At 51.0% G+C, this 17,462-nt stretch overlaps 1 protein-coding gene across 6 annotated transcripts in view; it reads left to right on the plus strand.

Annotated features, from left to right (window-relative positions):
* Nucleotides 1-17,462, plus strand: part of CDH24 (cadherin 24) — a 33,337-nt gene that overhangs the window by 1,805 nt on the left and 14,070 nt on the right. The window contains exons 1-4 of one of the 6 annotated variants that reach the window (XM_083471378.1): nucleotides 3,056-3,907; nucleotides 10,318-10,625; nucleotides 12,773-13,067; nucleotides 16,476-16,595. In XM_083471378.1, the coding sequence (XP_083327504.1) occupies nucleotides 10,407-10,625; nucleotides 12,773-13,067; nucleotides 16,476-16,595 (634 nt within the window). In that variant the 5' untranslated portion in view covers nucleotides 3,056-3,907; nucleotides 10,318-10,406. Of the gene's footprint in view, nucleotides 1-3,055; nucleotides 3,908-4,564; nucleotides 5,241-10,317; nucleotides 10,626-12,374; nucleotides 12,546-12,772; nucleotides 13,068-13,571; nucleotides 13,867-16,475; nucleotides 16,596-17,462 lie in introns of those variants that run through there. The other 5 variants (XM_083471377.1, XM_083471376.1, XM_083471375.1 and 2 more) reach the window with 5 other exon arrangements.

Below are 17,462 nucleotides of genomic sequence, written 5' to 3' on the forward strand. Positions count from 1 at the left end.
GCCCCACTCTACCTACTGAAAGGTTTTTCATTCTTGGGAACACACTGAATCATAAAACTGGGGTGCAAGGGTCCCCCAGAAGACCACCTTGTCCAACTGCAGTTCATAGGCCCAGCCACCCCCAACATGATCTACACCCAGTGTGACTCTAACCGAATTCGCTTGTGGCTTCTCAAAAAACAACCCCAAAACCCACCCAATATCTTTTTGGACTTCTAGTTTCAGGGGGAATCTGCCCCCCCACCCCACCGCAGGTCCATCATGCCCCCTCCTCATTATATTTCCCTCCCCACAACTAAGGGCTGCATTATCCCCACCCCCCACCCCGCTTTCTCTTGGAGTCAATTTTCTGACGAGGCGAAATAAGATTTGCTGGGTTTATTCTCCCAGGGTCTGGGAATAACTAATCCTAAAAAATCCGCTTAGATTTGGGCAGGAGGGGAGGGGAGAGGGAGGAAAGAGACAGAGCCTGCCTGGAGGGGGAGAAGGAATAAATGAAGGAAGGGATGGGGTGGAGAGGGCTGGGGAGGAGGGCATCACTTTCAGGAGGAAGCAGCAGGGAATTAAAACAAACACAACCAGGGTTGGTCCCAGCTTAGGGCCTCATTCGGAGCCCCTGATTTATTTTAATGGCATCTAGGAAATCTGGGATACAAGATTTACAGTTACAGAGGCTACTGGAAATTGGCATTTAAGCGGCGAAGTAATAAGTGAGATACTTATATATGTCTCTGCCCCCCCCCTTTTTTGCATAAAAAGAAATGCAAGCACTTTTAAATCAGTGGGGCATGAATGAACAGGGACCTAGTCTTTTAGGTTCATCTTTCCTTATGTCCTAGAAAAGTTGCCACCTTTATCATACTGCTCTTGCCTCTTGGGCTTTTAACGGCAGTCTGATCTGAGGAGATATTAGGCAGGGTAAAGCTTTTCTCATCTCCTGATCTCCAAGCCAGAAAAAAAGGCTTTTTAGCGGGCTATGTTTCTGAGCAATGGGCTAACGTCAAAAGCACAGCATCTGGGGAACAGGGAAGCAGTTGGCAACTCTCTGAAGGACAGGGAGGCAGGGTTAACACTATCTGTGGGTGCGTAGGCTCAAAATCACTTAACGGAGATGAGGGTGTATATCAGATTGATCAATCTTTCAATCTGGATTAATTAATCTGGAATAAGTACCACCCCGTGATCCCATAATCACACTCCCTGGTGCCTATTAGAATCCACATTTCCGTGTTGTCTCCTTTTTAAAAACAAAAACAAGCCGGTGTCTTAACACTTCCCAGATCTGTAGTAAGTTAAGCGAAAACAAGAATGTACATTTGATCGCAAGAAACATCGTAATTGCCTGTTTGCTGCTTTCTGGGCCACATTCACAAAATTTGCAAGTGACAGATTCCAGGACTAAAAGGTGCTGTCAGCACCCTTGTTAAACAAACAAAAATTTGAATTATTACCAGGTCTTAATGCTTGAGATATTTTGGAGTGCTGGGATCTAGCCTTGGGACGCGGGGAAATAATAAAAAGGCAGCGTGTGCTCTGAGCATTGGCAGAGTGCCTTTCCCTTCAACCGTCATTAGCCACAACCAGCTATTGAACCACAGAAGTTCAAACCTCCTAGCACATTTGAGCATGTGAGTGCCTTCCTTTAACCCCGCAAAATGGGGATCCGTAGCTCACTGGCAGAGCATTCGCTTCGCATGGAGAAAGTCCAAGGTTCGATCCCTGATGTCTCCAGTTACATAATCATAATAAATTTAATAATAACAAGATGGTGGATCGTGGCCAGTCAGAGGAGGCTAAACATGATAAAGTGGACAAATAAGTTTCATTCGGTAGAAGGCAGCTTCCTCAAATATATTCTCATACGCAAAATCGCTCATATTTATTCTGTATTGACTATTCTGTCATCCCTTTCTTCAATCATTGACACAGATAACAGCTGCCATTTCATATAAAAGCACGTTGAAAATAGGGGGTTTTTTTGGGGGGGGTGGTATGTGAAGAATACTGTCGTTTGAACCACCCCAGTTGTGCAAACAAAAAGAGGGTTGTGTTACTAAAGGAATATCAGAGAGCGATTTCCGTGTTTTCTTTCTGTTTGTCCTGGGCTGGGCCGGATCAAAAGTCATCGCCTCAGGCGGCAGAACCCGGACACAATTTGAGGGCTTGTCTTTTTGGGGCAATTTCCGTCCCAAATGTACCCCTCAGCGGTATAATTTTAGCGGCTCAGCGGCAGGAACTAAGCGCCATTTTGGATCTGCCGGCCTGAATCTTGCCAGGCCTGGGCGGGAGAGAAGCAGCTTAGCTGTTTTGCCTCAGGTGGCAAAATATCTGAGGCTGGCTCTGGACATCGCACACATCTTGGGAAGCGTTCCAAAATTTATGAAACGGAAACTTTACAACGGTCTGCCTCTGCGCCTGTTTGACTGCCCAGATTTGTGGTTGGCCGGTCAGCTTTTGGCTCCCGTGGAGGGAGTTTAGATGTATTTGACTTGACCCACTTGTAAGCTAACGTGTTTTTTTTTAGTTTTTTAATGCAGCTTGGGGTTGCTTTCGGACATCTGTCTTAAGATGCCTGCCTGGGGAAATGTAAAAAGTAGGAAACGAAACTCCTGCAGCTTCCTAGCATGTTTATTTCATTAGCCACCTTTTTCCGGTGGGAAATGGGTGCTGCTACCACACACACCCCAGACGTCCTTGAAATGTGTGTTTTGCTGGAGCTAATTCTGACCCGTGGTAACAACCTGCAAATGGTCATTATTCTGGGTTTGTTATAGCCAGGCTCAGGGAACAAAAAGTGGAATCAGTGTGTCTTTTCACGCGCAACGGCAGATCCTCTGAGACCCTCTCGAGTTATTTGTGTGATATAATCATAGAATTGTGGAATAGGAAGAAAGGGGCGCGAGGGTCATCTAGTCCAACCCTCTGTGAGGCAGGAATCTTTTGCCTGACACGGGACTCGAATCCACAACCCTGAGATGATGAGTCTCATGCTCTGCCGACTGAGCTAGGTGCCTGATAGGCAGGATAGGTGCCTGCATGTGTGAATGCAATGCAACTAATGCAGGGCAAAGGAGTGAAGAGAGCCGGGTCTTTTCATTCAAATTACAGACAACGGGAAATTTGGAAGGGGATAGGAAAGGAATCGAGTCCTACTTTTTGTAAATGGATACCTGAGGCTGGTGCTCAGGCAACTTTTGGGCTGAATCGGTAACACTGAGGGAAGAGCGAAGGGAGGAGATGTCGTTGTTGTGGGACAGGGCAAGTTGCTCTGGGGAAATGCGGTGCTGACTAGAAGCTTAGACCTGAGCTTTTGTGCCTTGCTGGCTTCTTGGGAAACCTGCAACGGTGAAAATCCTATCTCTCCCCGCCTGCCCTCCCCAAGTCGGTTGCTCCACGCTGATCTGCTTTTGAAATTAGAAAGGGGGGCTTTTCCATCCTGCCTCTCCCCAGCCCTCAGATCTCTCAGATCTTAAATGCGCCTTCCTGTAATTTAAAATTGTTTCTTCTTATCCTCGCCCTCAGCAGATACGGCATACTCTCCGTCTTCTTTCTGACACCCTTTTAAAATACTTGGGAGGAAACCGCCGCTTCTTAGAGTAAGGGTTGCTGGTGGGGGGACAGGGAGACCCTCTAGGTTGTACGGCAAAAGGACTGTAGCTCCGCGCCAGAGCACTTTGTTTAAAATGCAAAAGTCCCAAAGTTCAACCCATTTCCTGGCGCCCACCCCCTCCTGGGCTTCAGCTTCCACAATCCCCCACCATCAATTGGCCTGCTGGCTAGGGATGGCTGGATTTCGGAGTCCAACCATATTGGGAAAGCCGCATAAATTGTCCCTTGGGGAAAGATAATTCAGCATATTCCTCCTTCTCCACAGGGCTCGGTCTCGAAACAATCACGCCGCAATGAGGTCCGAGGGTTTTGCCCTGCAGCGCCTTGCAAGGCCGCAGAGGCTTCTGGGAAATAGCGTTGTGAACGCCATAGTTGTCCGCAGGGTCGGTGGGAAGAATGGGGCAGGCCAGCCCACAAAACTGAGAGAAAGACATGAGATGAGTCAAGAAAAGTCGGGCAAGTTTGAGCCTGGCCTCACCTAGTTTTAGGCCCATGAAAGAGATCAGTCTCTGAAAGGAACGATACTTCCCCTTGTAGTCACACCCTTGTAGCTTGGAACACACAGAGATTTTTTTGTGGCAACTCGCAGGCGAAGGGAGAGAACTCTGCACATGTTCAGAGGCCCTCCAGGGTCGGGTTTTTCACTCTTGGTCTCCAGTTGCAGGAAGCAGGGGATGACTTGGGGCTCCTCTGAGGGCAGGGAAGGAAACTTGACTTTGGTGCCTTGGAATTATAGGAGACTAGAAAGCTGCCTTGCACTAGAGTCACACCACTGGTCTATCTAGTATTGCCTGCACTGACTGGCAGCGATTCTATAATCTACACTGGGGTAGGCAACCTAAGGCCCAGGGGCCCGATGCGGCCCATTGGCCTTCTCAATCTGGGCCGTGGACGGTCTGGGAATCAGCGTGTTTTTGCATGAGTAGAATGTGTCCTTTTATTTAAATGTATCTCTGGGTTATTTGTGGTGCATAGGAATTCGTTCAGGTCCCGTCCCCCCAAAAAAAAATAGTCCGGCCCACCACAAGGTCTGAGGGACGGTGGACCGGCCCACGACTGAAAAAGGTTGCTGACTCCTGATCTACATTACCAAAAGCGGTTGAGAGAGGCAGCGGCTGTTGGGTTCGTGCCTGAACCGAACAAGTTGCTTACAGGAGCACGGCCAGCTGCCTTACGTTGAGCCAGACCCTCGGCCCACAGAGTGCAGTTTTGCCTACACTGACTGGCAGCAGAGGGTCTCCAGGGTGTCAGGCAGGGAGATACCCCCAGGCTGGGATCGAACCGGGGAGTTTCTGCGTGCAAAGCTGATTCTCTGCCACTGAGCCACACAGCCTGTATTGCCCAAGGGCTGCATTTGGCTACTGAAAACGGGGGCCGAGGCCTGAGAGAGTGCCTGTTCAGCAGGAGTCAAGCCCAGCCTTTTCCCTCCCTCTGCCGCCATCTCAAATTAAATCCGGGGCGGGCTGCTTCTTGAGGAAGCACCTGCTGGACACGCGCTCCCAGCCTCCCATTCCCCTCCCCCCCTTGCTCATTTCCTCGCTGTTTATCTTCATTTCCGATCAATAAGGAGAAGCCAAGTGACTGAATCAGTTGTCGCTCCGAATGAATTACAGCGATTAGGCCCCGGTATGGTTGAGGAGGACGAGGACGAGGAGGAGGGAGGAGGAACTGGGGACCAGATCTTCGTGCCAGTTTCAACAGAGGGCGCCACTGGAGGGCAAGGCGGGGGTGTTTAAAAAAAAGAAAGAAAGAAAAAAATTATTAACTGCATTTCTGGATCACGCTCGAAAGGTTAAAGCAGGTCAGGCCGCAGTTGGGCCCAACTGCCCCACAGGTTAATTGGGTTGAACGAAGGCCTCAGAGGGAAACCGCTAACAAGGAAGGCGAGAGAGAGGAGGGGGAAAGAAACTGTGAGAAAGCCAGAGAATGCAGATGCCGGCTGAGCGATAGAAATACAAAGAGGTGGGGAGACCCGGGGGCTTCCGGACGACCTGTGCACTGCGCATTTCGTCCTGATTAGTTCACGGGGAAGCGAGGCAACGTTGGCCATTTAGTGAGCGTTTGCCCCAGTTTGTTTTCGGGGAGGTTAGATGATTTTGCGCCAAGGCCAGTGTTACCCCTGCACTTTCCGTGTCGTGAAAAGTTGGATCTTTTGGGGAAAGTGGGTTTCTTATTTCTTTCTTGGTTAAATTTGTATTCTGCCCTTCATCCAAAGATCTTAGGGCAGCTCACGGCAGGATATATATATACTGTATATACAGGGTTTTGAGTACAAGAGGGCCAAGTCAACTTTAACCATGCAGCCTAAATTTGCTGGTATGTGGTTGAATCCAGCTCAAAAGCAGTGACAGTCTGGAAGCTCCCAGGTTGTGGAAGAAGGAGCAACAAAACTGAGGAAGGAAGGAAGGAAGGAATGAAGGAAGGAGGGGGTCTGTGGTGGAGCTCAGCCCTAGCACTAGTTGCCAATGGCAGAGCTTACCCCTTGAGGTTATGAAGCAAGAGCAAAACCAGGGCTCCCCAGAGCAGATGCAGAATGCATCTCCCTTAAGAGCATAAGAAGGCCTTGCTGGATCAGGCCAGTGGCCCGTCTAGTCCAGCATCCTGATCTCACAGTGGCCAACCAGATGCCCCAGGGGGAAACCCAGAGGCAGGATTTGAGCACCAAAACACTCTCCACCTCCTGCGATTCCCAGAAGCATGCTGCAGAAGACAGCCGCTATGGCTCGTAGCTGTCGATGGCCGAATCCTCCCACGGATTTGCCCCATCCTCTTTGAAAGCCGTCCAAGTCTGTGGCCCTCCTCACCGCTTCCTTTGGCAGCGAGCGACTGCCGCAGGCTCCTAGGGTCAGAGAGTCTTCCCGCGTCAAGGGCTGAGGATCAGAGCTTCCAGGTCAGAGAATGCTCCTTCCAGGCAGTTCTGGGTCCTGGCATCTGTCCCCCACCCTCTCGAAACCAAGGACTGGGAAGGCAGGCAGGTAGCCAGGCAAAATATTGCAGAGGGTTAAGTGAAGAGGGTACCCCAACTGCCCTGCTATTATCCCCCTAGCGTGGCCAAGGGTCCTAGAAGAAAGAGGACGAGGCCTCAGGGCTTCCTCGGTGGCCCAAGTCAATGATGGCAGAGGTTTTAAGCACAGAGGCAAACGTGGCCGAAATATTTTGCCAAGGAGCCATCAAGTTTTTCTGGCCCCCGGCTCCTCCTGCCCATTTCCACCGCTAGATCCCACTGGGTAAGTTGTCGGGGGACGACAACAAATTAACCCCAGAGTGTACACATATATATATCCCTACACAAAACAGGACGAGGCGGTATCTCTGTCTCGTTCTGCCCTTCCTTGCAACTGCGTTTATCTCTCCGTCTGTCCATTTCTCGCTCCATCCATCATCTGTCCTCTCTCGTCTGCAGGGCAGGCTGGGGAGCAGGACCTGAGGGGAATGGAGAACAGAGACACCAGGAGTGTGTGTGTTGTGGGGGGGGGCAGGGAGTGAGAACAAGAGGGAGAGAAGATGCAGGGAAGGAAGGAGAGAGGGAGGCACAGGCGGATGCATAGATAAATAATCTGCACGGATGGATGGATGGACGGGCAGATGGCTTAGATGAATAGTTAAGTGCTGTCTTTGGACAGGTTGGTGATGGGCAGGTGGATGGAGCGATGGGCATATTTGAAGATCTCTGTGGACGGATGGATGAATAGTGGGCGGGTGCTGCAGGAGATGGATGGGTGGTTTAAAGAGGGACGTGTGGGGAGAGGAGGAAGGGGGAAAGGGGTGGGTGCATGGAGGAAAAATGAGCTTGGAGATGCGCGGATGGTCAGAACATTTCGCATCAGGGGTACATGTGTGGATGGTAGACTCTGGATGGTGGGCAACTAGGAACTCCATGAAGAGGCCCTAGTGGTTTTGTGGTTTTGGAAGGATGGCTGCACCCAAGGGGTGCTTTGTGAATGATTCGGGGCTGGAGCTTCCCCAGGCGGGAAAGAGGAGCAAACCCCACAGACCCGAGCAACAAAAGAGCTCTACAGTGGTACCTCAGGTTACAGACGCTTCAGGTTACAGATGCTTCAGGTTACAGACTCCGCTAACCCAGAAATAGTACCTCGGGTTAAGAACTTTGCTTCAGGATGAGAACAGAAATCACACGGCGGCGGCGCAGTGGCAGTTGGAGGCCCCATTAGCTAAAGTGATGCTTCAGGTTAAGAACAGTTTCAGGTTAAGAACGGACCACCGGAACAAGTTAAGTTCTTAACCCGAGGTACCACTGTATTGCCTAAACAAACTGGGCAGCAGTTCTTCAGGGTTCCAGGCAGGACTCTCTCCCTGTACCTGGAGACACCGGGACTTGAACCTGGGACCACCTGTCTGCAAAGCAGATGTTTTCCCGCTGAGCTGCGGCCTCTTCTTCGTGACCTAGGGGCCCTCGTTGACCTCAGGGCTGGTCCAAGCCGTTTTGCTGCCTGAGGCGAAGGACAAGATGGCGCCCCTCCCCACTCCAGCTGAGCTGACTTCAGTGCCAGCAACGGAAATAGCATCCTCCTGACAACCCGAAGGCAGCAGACTATTTTAGGGACGCTGGGCTGGCCCATGTCGCTTGCACAGCTTGGTCCTCCAACAGAGAGCAACACAGAGGGGGGCCTTCGGAAGGAAGCTCTAGGAAGCAGAGGTGGCGGCCCTCCGCACCTGCCCCCTGAGGCGGTCTCCTTTCTCCACCCAATGATAGGGCCGGCCCTCTTCCTCCCCATTCATTCTTTCCCGTTCCTGAGTCAGACCCCAGAACTGTGTTTAGGCTGACACTTTTGTCAGTGGATGTAACTTTCACGAGTACAGCGCACGTCACCCGGGATCCTGAAGCTAGGAGGACTAGGTTGTGACTTAAACGTTAGGAATAAGTGCTGTTTGACAGTTCAGCTCGCTCAGAAGGCAGTGGGCTTTTCTTCCAACTGTACGATTCTATGATTTGTGGCAGGCTGACACCCTAGGCACAGAAAGACCCAGAGTTTGAGATCCTAGGTCAGAAGGAGTAGTACCTAGGAAGCTGCCTTGTGCTGAGTCAGGGCAACTAGGCCAGGCTTGCCTGCACTGACTGGCAGCCGTTCTCTAGGGTTTCAGCCTCTCCCTACCTGGAGATGCTAGGATTGAACCTGCAACTTTCTGCATGCAGAGCAAATGCTCTGCCACTGAGCCACGACCCCGTCTCCGTCTTCACGCATAAGTAGTATAACCTCCAGTGGGACCGATTTACCCAGTGCTGAACTGGCCTTCTGGTACCCATAATAGGTAAATCTGTCTCCATTAAATGAGCCTTTTCCTCTTCTCCGCCACCAGAAGCAGCTGAGTTTCACCTGTGGAGTAGTTTAGGAAACCAAGGGTTGAGCCGAAGAACCCGCAAGCACCTGTGATACTGGTTTTGTTCTTAGATTTCCCATTTCTGCCTTCATATAATTTTAATGTTTACTGTGAATCGAGAGGTGGGGAACCCACGGCCTTCCAAAGGTTGTGGCACTCCGGTTCCCATCGTTCCCTGATGGTGAGCCATACTAGCCACAAAATCTAGAGGGCCACAGGTTTCCCCAGTCCTGTTTTAAACCGCCCACAGAATCCTAGCTAGGAGGTGGTCCGCAAATATTGCAAATCAATAAGAACAGAGGATGCTGGGATGAGGTTCTCAGCTCACACGCCAGCCGAGCAGCATCCGCAGTGGAGCGCCGGCCCAAAGATTGCCTCTCGACTCGATCGTTTGCTGCGTCAGGCCGTGCCAGCGCAGTGTGCACCTGAAGACGTGCAGAATGTGGCCCAGGCGGCTCCCTTGCCTTGGCTTCGCCCTTCCCTGAAGAGAGCCAGTGTGGTGTAGGACTTACAGTGTTGGGAGACCAGGGTTTGAATCCCTGGCAGACGGTTCCCCCCAAAAGTCCAATTTGGAGCCCATGGGTTAGATCCAGCAGGAGGGCAGTTCTCTGCAGAAGTCTTGTAGGATTGTGGGCAACGTTGACCAGCTTGCCTTGGGAAGGGATCCGGGAGGCTAGGAGGGATTTGGGCTAGGTCTTGCTCATGGGTTGCAATGGGAAGACCTATAGTCCATTTGGGGACAGTGTTTGGCCAAGTGTGGATGTGTCTCCTGGTCTACCTGTTATCAGTTATCATTCGTAGATCTGGTGTCTGGTTCTCTTTGGAAGGCCGGGAAGGATTTTGGATATCTCTGACCCATAGGTTGCAGTTGGTAGACCTGGGGATCTGACCTTGTGGGGTGACCTTGAGCTAGTTGCCACCCCTTAGGCCAGGTTTCCTCAACCTCGGCCCTCCAGATGTTTTGAGACTACAGTTCCCACCATCCCTGACCACTGGTCCTGCTAGCTAGGGATCATGGGAGTTGTAGGCCAAAAACATCTGGAGGGCTGAGGTTGAGGAAAACTGCCTTAGGCTGACCCCCACTCAAGACAGAAGTGTATACACCCCCATGGGCTCCTTGGAAGGGAAGGGGATTGCAAATGCTGTAATAAATAAATAACTCTGGCACAATCGGATGGGAATCGGAGAAAGGAAGAGGAACGGTGTTCTTTATGGATTATCTGCATGAATCAGCCATTTATTCTGGACAGGAGTGGATGGCGATGTACGTGATTGGAAGGATGCATCTGACTGGCAATGATATCTAGTCTTTCTGTCCCTCTCTCTCTCCCCTTCTCCCTCCCCCCATCTTGCCCCCCATGCACCCAGATCCACCCAGATGGGGTAGCTGTTCCTTATGGGCAACGCAGATGAGCAGCGCCCCCCGCTGCAGGAGGACTGAACTGCGGGGCTGAGCGATGGCCAGTTTCCTCCAGCTCCTGCTGGCCTGGTTGGGAGGCTGTGGCTGTGCAGGCCGCCTCATGCCGCCCAGCCAGGGTGCCAGAGCCGGGTCCCTGCGGGGGAACATGTCTCAGCGCTGGGAGCGCCCGCTGATGAGGTCCCGTCGCAGCTGGGTCTGGAACCAGTTCTTCGTCATTGAGGAGTACGCCGGACCGGAGCCCGTCCTCATTGGGAGGGTGAGCTGCAGGACGGCTGGGCCCCACACTGGCCGGCGTGGGGGGCTGAGGAGGCAACGAGGGGCAGCCTGGACCTAGGGGGTGCAACCCTACCTTTTGCAAAGGGATGGATCCTAATTGATGGGCCCACCAGACCTTGCGACATGGTTTGCAAGGCCGGTTCAACCAGGCTATCTGCCCTACATCATTGATGTGTGGGGCAGGTAAGAGTGAGACTCAGCCCAAAGGATGTTTCCTGGCCACAGCGGATCAGCTGACTGGAAGTGCCTGCAATACCGCTTTCAAAGTGCCGGGCGAGGGAGACAGTGTGGAGTAGTGGTTAGAGCGCTGGACCTGGGTTCAAATTCCTGTTCAGCCATGAAGTCCACTTTGGGCCAGTCGCTATCTCTCTGCCTAATCCATCCCACAGGGTTATTGTGGGGGGGGGATGGAGAGGGGGAGACGTATGGGTGCTACCTTGAGGTCTTTGGAGAAAAGGTGGGAATGCAATAAGATTTGCAATAAGCAGTGCTTTGAACTTCTGACAGAGACTTGTGGCCACGAATGAGGAATCTGCGGCCCTGCAGATTTTGCTAGGACCCCGATCCCGTCAGCCCCAGGCAGCATGTCCAATGGTCAGGGATGATGGGATCTGGAATCGCAGGCAACCTTTGGAGGGTCACAGGTCCCCCACTCCTCCTGCCTAAACCCCTTGAGGTTTTATTCTGAATTGATTTTATTCTGAATTGATTTTAGAATGTATTTCAATTAATTGATCATGATTTTATGTAAACTGTGTTACTTTTTACTGTTGTTAGCCGCTCTGAGCCCGGCTTCGGCTGGGGAGAGCGGGATATAAATAAATTTTTATTTATTATTATTATTATTATTATTATTATTATTATTATTATTATTCCTCCTTTCAGGCTCCTGCCTCAGCCCTTCTCCTCTCTCCCTCATTCCTGGACCCTCCTTCCCTAGGCCCCAACAGCCCACCCCAATATTGCGGAGTTTTGCGCTTGGAAGCAAGCGCTCAGGCCTTTTTTTTCCAGAATTCTCATCTGCACAATAGCTTTCTGGAACGGACTCAGGGAAAATGATGTCTAAAAAAAAACAAAAAAACACACAGAGAAAATTTTCCCCAGACAACCAGACTGAAAGCCATTTATTGCACACAGGATGCAGAAACAATATAATATTCATTTCTGACTGGCTTTCAGTCAAGAAGTCCCTGGCTCGAATGGCACCTGAGCTGTGAACTAATTTAGACACGCTGCATTTATCAGCCTCAAAGCGCAGTACAGTAATAAATGAGCAAGTTGGTCAGCGGAGGGGATGGGAGCTGGCGAAAGGCAAGAGTCTCGCACCTGAAGATGTAGGCACACAAGATATATTGTTCCTTGAACACTGGATTATTGTACATGAAAAAGCAGTCTTGCTTGTTAAGCCACCTCCGCCCCAAAGTGTTATGATACCATTTTAAACAGGCGTGGCTTCCCCCAAGGAATTATGGGAATTGTAGGCAGTTACAGGCGCTACAATTCCCAGAGTTCCCAGGAAGAGAGATTGGTGGTTACGCCACTCTGGGAAATGTAGCCTCGGGAGAGGAAAAAGAGGTCTTCCGAACAACTCTCAGCACACAGGATTCTTTGGGGAAAGCCACGGCCGGTATAAAGTTTTATTATAGCACTTTTAACATAAGGTGTGAAAGTAGCTTTGGTAACCTTGGCCACCTGCCCAGCCCATCACTTTGATTGGAGCAAGTCAACCAATGGTAGCCAGGGAATGCTTGGCATTAGGGCAGTTCAGCCAATCACCGCCAGCGGTTTCATTGCCGCTGCTCCCACCACCACCACCCAATCCCTTACATTAGGACAGCGTTCACTGCCCTGGTGCCCTTGGGAGGTTTTGGACTACAACTCCCAGCAGCCCACCTGTTGTGTATGTTGAGATCTAGTTGAGATTCCCCCATTGCAGGGGGTTAGACTAGATGACCCTCCAAGTCCCTTCCAGCGCTACAGTTCTGTGATTACTTCGGCTCCCATTAGCCTCCGCTGCGTTTGGCTGCTGCGCTCCAAAACTCATGGTTGGCAAAGGCTGTGTTAGGATTATAGATTTTTTTTTTTTTTACAGAGTTCCATATCTCTACTCTCTTTTTCCTCTGACAGCTTCACACCGATGTGGACCGGGGCGAGGGCCGCATCAAGTACGTCTTGACCGGAGAGGGGGCCGGCACGGTCTTCGTGATTGACGAGAAAACGGGCAACATCCACGTCACCAAAACCTTGGACCGGGAGGAGAAATCCCAGTATACGTTGCTGGCCCAGGCTGTGGACCGGGCCTCTAACCGGCCTTTGGAGCCGCCGTCTGAGTTCATCATCAAAGTCCAAGACATCAACGACAACCCGCCGGTCTTCCTCCATGGCCCTTACCACGCTACTGTGCCCGAAATGAGCAACGTGGGTGAGTTCAGTGGCCTGGCTGGTGGAGGAACCGCCCTTAGCTGACCCTTTGCAGAATACCCTTTTTGATAAGAATTTATTGAGCCTTTTCCTAAGGCAACAATAAAAAAAAAAACAACCCGCCAAATTTAAACAGAAACAGAAATGGAAAAAAGAGGAAGGCGAATGCAACGTCCTCTCTCACAGGTGGATCTTAACCCTTGTCTCACACAGGAAGAGGTGGACCCTCCCAGCTTTCAGCTAGGACCTTTCCTTTCTTCTCCCTGTCTCCCACCCGGGGAGATCTTCTTCCCTTCCCTGCTGCAGCTGGCGCTCTTTGGGCTGGAAAACGTCAGGAGGCAGAGCCAATCTTAAGGCCTCCTCCACGCCCTAAAGTGCTGCAATTCTGCTTTAAGGAGTTGTGGCTTCCCCCAGAGAATTCTGGGAGCTGTAGTTTGTTAAGAGTGCCAAGAGCTGTTGGGAGGCGCTTATTCCCCTCACGGAGCTACAATTCCCAGAGTTCCCTGGAAGAGGCCTTGAGATCGGTAAACCACTCGGGGAAGTGTTGCTTATGGGGGAGAGAGTCTTCTAACGACTCTCCTGACTCTGAGCAAACCAAAGTTCCCAGAATTCCTTGGGAGAAGCCATGACTGGTATCATAACGCAGAGCATGAGTCCTACCTACATGAATCCTTCCTGAGTCCTACAAGGGGCAAAACAGAGAATAAGGAGGCAGAGGAAGCTCACAGGTGGGGTCACCCTCTGGGCTGGACGTAAGAACATGAACAGCTCAACGCCACTGCGTGGCGAGCTTCCCACAGGTATGGGGTTAGCCTTGTGTAAATATGGCAGGCCATGCGCTGTTGCCTCCTGCATCTGGAACATGTCCGTGTCTGGACCAGGGACCAGCGCACCCTTCCTTTTAATGTCTTCTTGCTTCCCCACACAAGAGAGGAGCCATGGGACGGGAGAGGGCTGTTGCACCCGAATCTTGCTTGCATGTTTCCCACAGACATCAGGTTGGCCACCGTTACAACAGGATGTGGGCCTAGTCCAGCAAAGTAGTTCTTATGTCCATATGAAGGAAACTGGAGGAGGGAAGAGGAGCCTGCAGAGTCTCAGAAATACAAGTTCCTCCCCTTCCTGTTTCTTCCTGGGGGGGACATTATGGGGGGAGATTGCCCATTTTGCTGGGTGCTCCAATTCCTCCTGCTCCAGTCTCCTGCCCCAGAGCATACAGGCGAAGTGTTTGAGGTGAAATTGTGGGAGCTATTTTAGATGGCCTCCTGAGCCACCCAAATATCTTGGGTTCGCCCCATGTGCTTTTAAGTGTGTGAATGGCACCCCCAGATGATGATTCAAATCAGAACCAAGCTTGAAGCCGGGTTGCACTCCTCACATGACATTATCCTACCACTGATATGCTAGATTTCCTGTTGCACACCATGCCCACCAAAGTCCTGCAGGGCCTGACCCTCCCTGAGGCTGGTAGCCATTGATAGCCCTCTCCTCCATCAATTGTCCAATCCTCTTTTAAAGCCGTCTGAGTTGGTGGCCACCATTGCTTCCTGTGGGAGAGAGTTCCATAGTTCAACGCTGCACGAAGAAGTCCTTTCTTTTATACAGTCATACGTCGGGTTAAATATGCTTCAGGTTGAGCGTTTTCAGGTTGCATTCTGCGGCGACCCAGCAGTAACGGAATGGGTTACTTCCGGGTTTCACCACTCGCACATGCGCAGACGCTCAAAGTGACGTCACACGCATGCGCAGAAGCGGCGAATCACAACATGCGCAGATGCGGGTTTCGTTCTGCTCAGGATGCGTACATGGCTCTGGAATGGTACCTTGGGTTAAGAACTTAATTCGTTCCGGAGGTCCGTTCTTAACCTGAAACTGTTCTTAACCTGAAGCACCACTCTAACTTATGGGGCCTCCTGCTGCTGCCGTGCCGCTGGAGCACAATTTCTGTTCTCATCCTGAAGCTAAGTTCTTAACCCAAGGTACTATTTCTCAGTTAGCGGCGTCTGTAACCTGAAGCATCTGTAACCCAAGGTACCACTGTATATCCTGAATCTTCCATCATTCAGCATCCTTGGAGGTCCATGAGTTCCCATGTTCCACTTCTCTTCCAAATCAAAAGTCAGAAGCGCATGTTGACTTTTTGTATGTTAAGTGGACGAACTGCCCAGCCTCAGATAAATCTACCCCCTCTGTGTTTCTGCAGGAGTTGTTGATCTCGGCGTGCCTCCTAACTGGAAGCAGACGAGGCCTGCGACTCACAAAGGGAGGTAACATGTAGCCCAGGCTTCCTCAAACTTGGCACTCCAGATATTTTGAGACTACAATTCCCATCATCCCTGACCACTGGTCCTGCTAGCTAGGGATCATGGGAGTTGTAGGCCAAAAAAACATCTAGAGGGCCACGTTTGAGGAAGCCTGGTGTAGCCTCTTCTCAGGGCAGGCAAATCCACTATGGCTGCGTACACGCTGTTCCTTTAAAGCACATCTGAAGGACATTCTTTCCCCCAAAGAATTATGGGCACTGTAGTTTCTTAAGGGTTACTGGGAACTGTAGTTCAGTGAGGGGTGAGCTGTGGCTCCCAGAATTCTTTGAGGGGAAAGAATAGGCTTTGAAGGCAAAGTGTGTACACAGCCTGTGCCTCTTTATTGGGCCTGATTGAACGCTCGAGTCACACCCCATGCTGGCTCACAGCCGAAATTACCTATTCCCCTGCGGAGGCTGAGACACGGCCAGGGTGGTGAATCATACAGAGACACAGCAGGGAGCCTCCCTTTATGGGGTGAGTACTTTGGGAGGAGGGTGGAGACAGGTACTTTTGATGATTTAATAGTAACTTTTCAGGGTTGCGGGATTGGGAACGACAGCAACCACGCTGCAGCCTGCCAGAGCCTTGCGTCTGCAAGCAGGACTCTTGTGAAGAGGCTTGGAGGAGTTCTCATCTAGCATTCCATTTGGAGATGCTGCTCTTTTATATTGTTATTTTGGCATTTTACAGGTTGCTCTTAATGGAGAATACATGTTGGATTTTTATGGCTGTTTTAAGATGCTGTTTGCCTCCCTGGGGGGCTCTTGTGAGCAATTTTTAAAACGTAAGCCTGGCAGGTAGTGCAGGTGGTCTTCCTTATTTTTATATTTTTTAAAAACTTATTTATGGTACCTAAGATGGCTTTCAGTGTTTTTTTGGTGAATTCTCAGCTGTGCCGGGTTCCTGCTTTTCAAACGCCTTACGACTTTGCTCTTTTTGACGGGCCTCCAACAAAATAGCAGCACTATGGCCAAGACGGAAACTACGTCTCTGTGCCAACAAGACCCTTCTTGAACTCTGACCTGCGGAGTCTCGCAGCCAGCATCCTCAATAACCTGTGTGTTTGGTTTTTCTTTTTTCTGTTAATCTGCCCCGTTCTGCAGGTACGTCCGTGATTCAGGTGACGGCCCACGATGCAGACGACCCTGCCTACGGGAACAGTGCCAGGCTGGTCTATACGGTACTCGAGGGGTTGCCATTCTTCTCCGTCGACCCCCAGACGGGTACACAACGGGGAGGAGGGGGGCAGGTTTGGGGGTGGAAGGGCGATGGTGCCAGTGTCGCCCCATTGCGAAGGGAAGAATGCGGCAAGGGGCCATTGTTGTGCGCTCTTGGGGACTGGGGCAAGTGGGCAGATTTGTGATATGCCGTGGAATGCATAGCTGTCAAGTGTCCCTTATTTGGCGGGACAGTCCCTTATCCCAGCGCCATGTCCCGCTGCTGTCCCTTATTGATGAGGTTTCATTTGGCTGCTGGCTGGGCTTTCTGCCTTTGGCTCAGAGGGGCTCAGAAATTGAACATACCTGTGCCCGGAAAATCCCTTATTTTGGCTGCTGATCCTTTATTTTCGAGGCTGCTGGTCCCTTATTTTCAAATCTGTAAGTTGACAGCTATGGGAATGGCAGATTGGCTTGGAATCACAGAGATGGTCATCAGAGCTGATGATGGAGAAAGCTTCTTCAGCGGGGAGTGCGACACTCCCTTCCTTGCATTTCGGAACAACTGGTTATTAATAGGCCACCCTTTCTCAACTGGGCATCCTCCAGTTGTTTTGAACTGCACAACCATGCCCTCCATATTTGGGGGATGCTGGGTAGGGAAAGGCTGCAATAGGCCAAGTTTTAACGCTTGGGAATGATAGAGCCCTTTACAGATGTTCTTTTTATTGGGCGTTTGTTATTTCAATACTGTGTGCACCTGCAAATATTTTGGGTTGACGCCCTGCCTCGCTTCCAACCAGCGCATGCCCTGTAACGTCCTGCCGAAATCCTGTAGCTTTACATACCACCAATGCCCTATTAGTGGGTTTGTTTTTTTACTTCCTTTTGTCGTGTTGCTGCACAGGAGCTCCCCTCCAGAAAGAAATAACG

The sequence above is a fragment of the Podarcis liolepis genome, assembly GCF_965112155.1.
Source record: "Podarcis liolepis genome assembly, chromosome: 13".
Lineage (NCBI taxonomy): Eukaryota > Metazoa > Chordata > Lepidosauria > Squamata > Lacertidae > Podarcis > Podarcis liolepis.